The sequence below is a fragment of the Aphanomyces invadans genome, assembly GCF_000520115.1.
Source record: "Aphanomyces invadans strain NJM9701 unplaced genomic scaffold supercont1.15, whole genome shotgun sequence".
Classification (NCBI taxonomy): Eukaryota; Oomycota; class Saprolegniomycetes; order Saprolegniales; family Verrucalvaceae; genus Aphanomyces; species Aphanomyces invadans.
Window position 1 is genome coordinate 400,372 of NW_008580160.1, and position 1,801 is coordinate 402,172.

At 49.7% G+C, this 1,801-nt stretch overlaps 1 protein-coding gene across 1 annotated transcript; it reads right to left on the reverse strand.

Annotated features, from left to right (window-relative positions):
• Positions 1-15: 15 nt before the first annotated feature.
• On the reverse strand, positions 16-468 carry H310_07777 (hypothetical protein; the record flags this gene model as incomplete). Its single annotated transcript, XM_008873271.1, has 3 exons — positions 16-152; positions 267-372; positions 421-468. 3 exons carry the CDS (start codon positions 466-468, stop codon positions 16-18), a joined length of 291 nt encoding a protein of 96 aa, XP_008871493.1.
• Between the last annotated feature and the right edge of the window lie 1,333 nt (positions 469-1,801).

The window sequence follows — 1,801 nt, forward strand, 5'->3', positions numbered from 1 at the left end:
TTCACTAAGGAATGGTTAAATAAGTTCCAAGTCAAGCATGGACTTACGAGCAAAGTGCAGCATGAAGAGGCTGCCTCTGTGTCCCCTGCTGTCGCCGCCGAGGGCCGTCAAGAAATGACGGCAGCCACCGGTGGCTACAGTGCTCACAACACCTACAGCATGGATGATACGTCGTACTTTTACTGTCTATCCCTACATCGTGCAATCGCAAGCAACCGACAACCAGGGACGAAAAAGTAAAAAAATCGAATCACGATTGCACTTACCACCAATGCTGCCGGTTCGGACGTCGTCGATCTGCTTTTCATTGGCACTGCTGCCCGACCGCGGTGCTTCAACGGTGTTGCGGCCGCTGACCTTGGCTTCAATTACCTATCGAGCAAAAAAGGATGGATGACCAGTGGGATTTTCTACACGTACCTGCTGCAGATGAACCAGGGGATGCTTTCCGAGAACCGAAATGTTCATTTTCTGGTCGACAACGCGCCACCACATCGACCCGACGATGAGTCCTATTGACCAATGTGAAGGTGAAAAAGCTCACCTGCAGCCCCAGGACGCTGGCATCATTGCTTCGTTCAAGGCGAGAGTGAAACAGCTTCAAGTGCAGAACGCCCTGCAACAGATTGATTCTGTGATGGCTGGTAGACAAGATGGTCTCTACGAGGTACCTTTGGTGGAGGCAATGTCTTGGGCAAAGAAGGTCTGGCGGTCGGTGACACAAGCGACAGTTGTTAACTGCTAGAATCGGACTGGCATTCTTGACACTGAACTGTCGACATATAGCGACCATGTAAAAGTCGGGTGGAAATCAGTACTTATATGCGATCTCCCCTCCCCTGTCATACGTACCATGAGGCTCAGCACATGCGGGGATACAGGAAAGATATGTTGTATCCATTAGAGATGCACTGTTTGCTGGCAATGGCGCTGTTGCAGCGATACACATTGCAATGGCGGGCCCTTTCCGTTGACAAGTGCGAGAGGGAGTTGCCGTTGGTGCAGACGTCGATGTTGTTTAGACATTTTGGTCGACATATATTTGATCAACCAGCACACAGTGATCCCTCAACGTTTGCTCCCTGGTATAAACTTATACCCTACAAAATTCTATTTGATATCAAATTTTTGAGGGCCTTTTGACATGGCTGCTCCGTTTGAAAATTCAAACATGAGGCGGCAATGACCCCAGGTTGACAACCACAAACATTTCGAAATTAGTTTGCATGGGCGAACTGATCCTCAGGGCGGGCCAGCGCATCGTGACAAAACTGAACCTAAGTGGATGCGTTAGTTGCTTAAATGGGTGGTTATACCGACTTAAAATTCGCCACAACTTGAAAATGTACAGTCTTCACGGAGAAGCCGCGTCTGCAAGTCCCACAACCGTCGCAAACGACTGCGCCACGGTCCAAGATATCACCCGACGTTTCTCCCCTTCGGACATCTACAATATGGATGAAACCGGAGTTTTTTACAACTCACAACCACGTACAACAATCGCCGATCAACCGAGGTGGGGCCAAAGCAAGACAAGAACCGGATATCAGTTGCCCTTGCCACGAACGCTGACGGGACCGACAAATTGCAGCCAATGTTCATTGGGAAAGCCAAGAAGCCGCGTTGTTTCAGAGGCTTGACTAGCCAAGAATTGGGGTTGCTGTACCACTATAATCGCAAGGCCTGGATGACCATGGCCTTGTTTTCAGAGTGGCTATGCAACTTCAACTCACGGATGGCAAGTGAGGAAAGGCTCGTCCTCCTCATCCTACAGTAGACAACGCATCATCTCACAACCCAC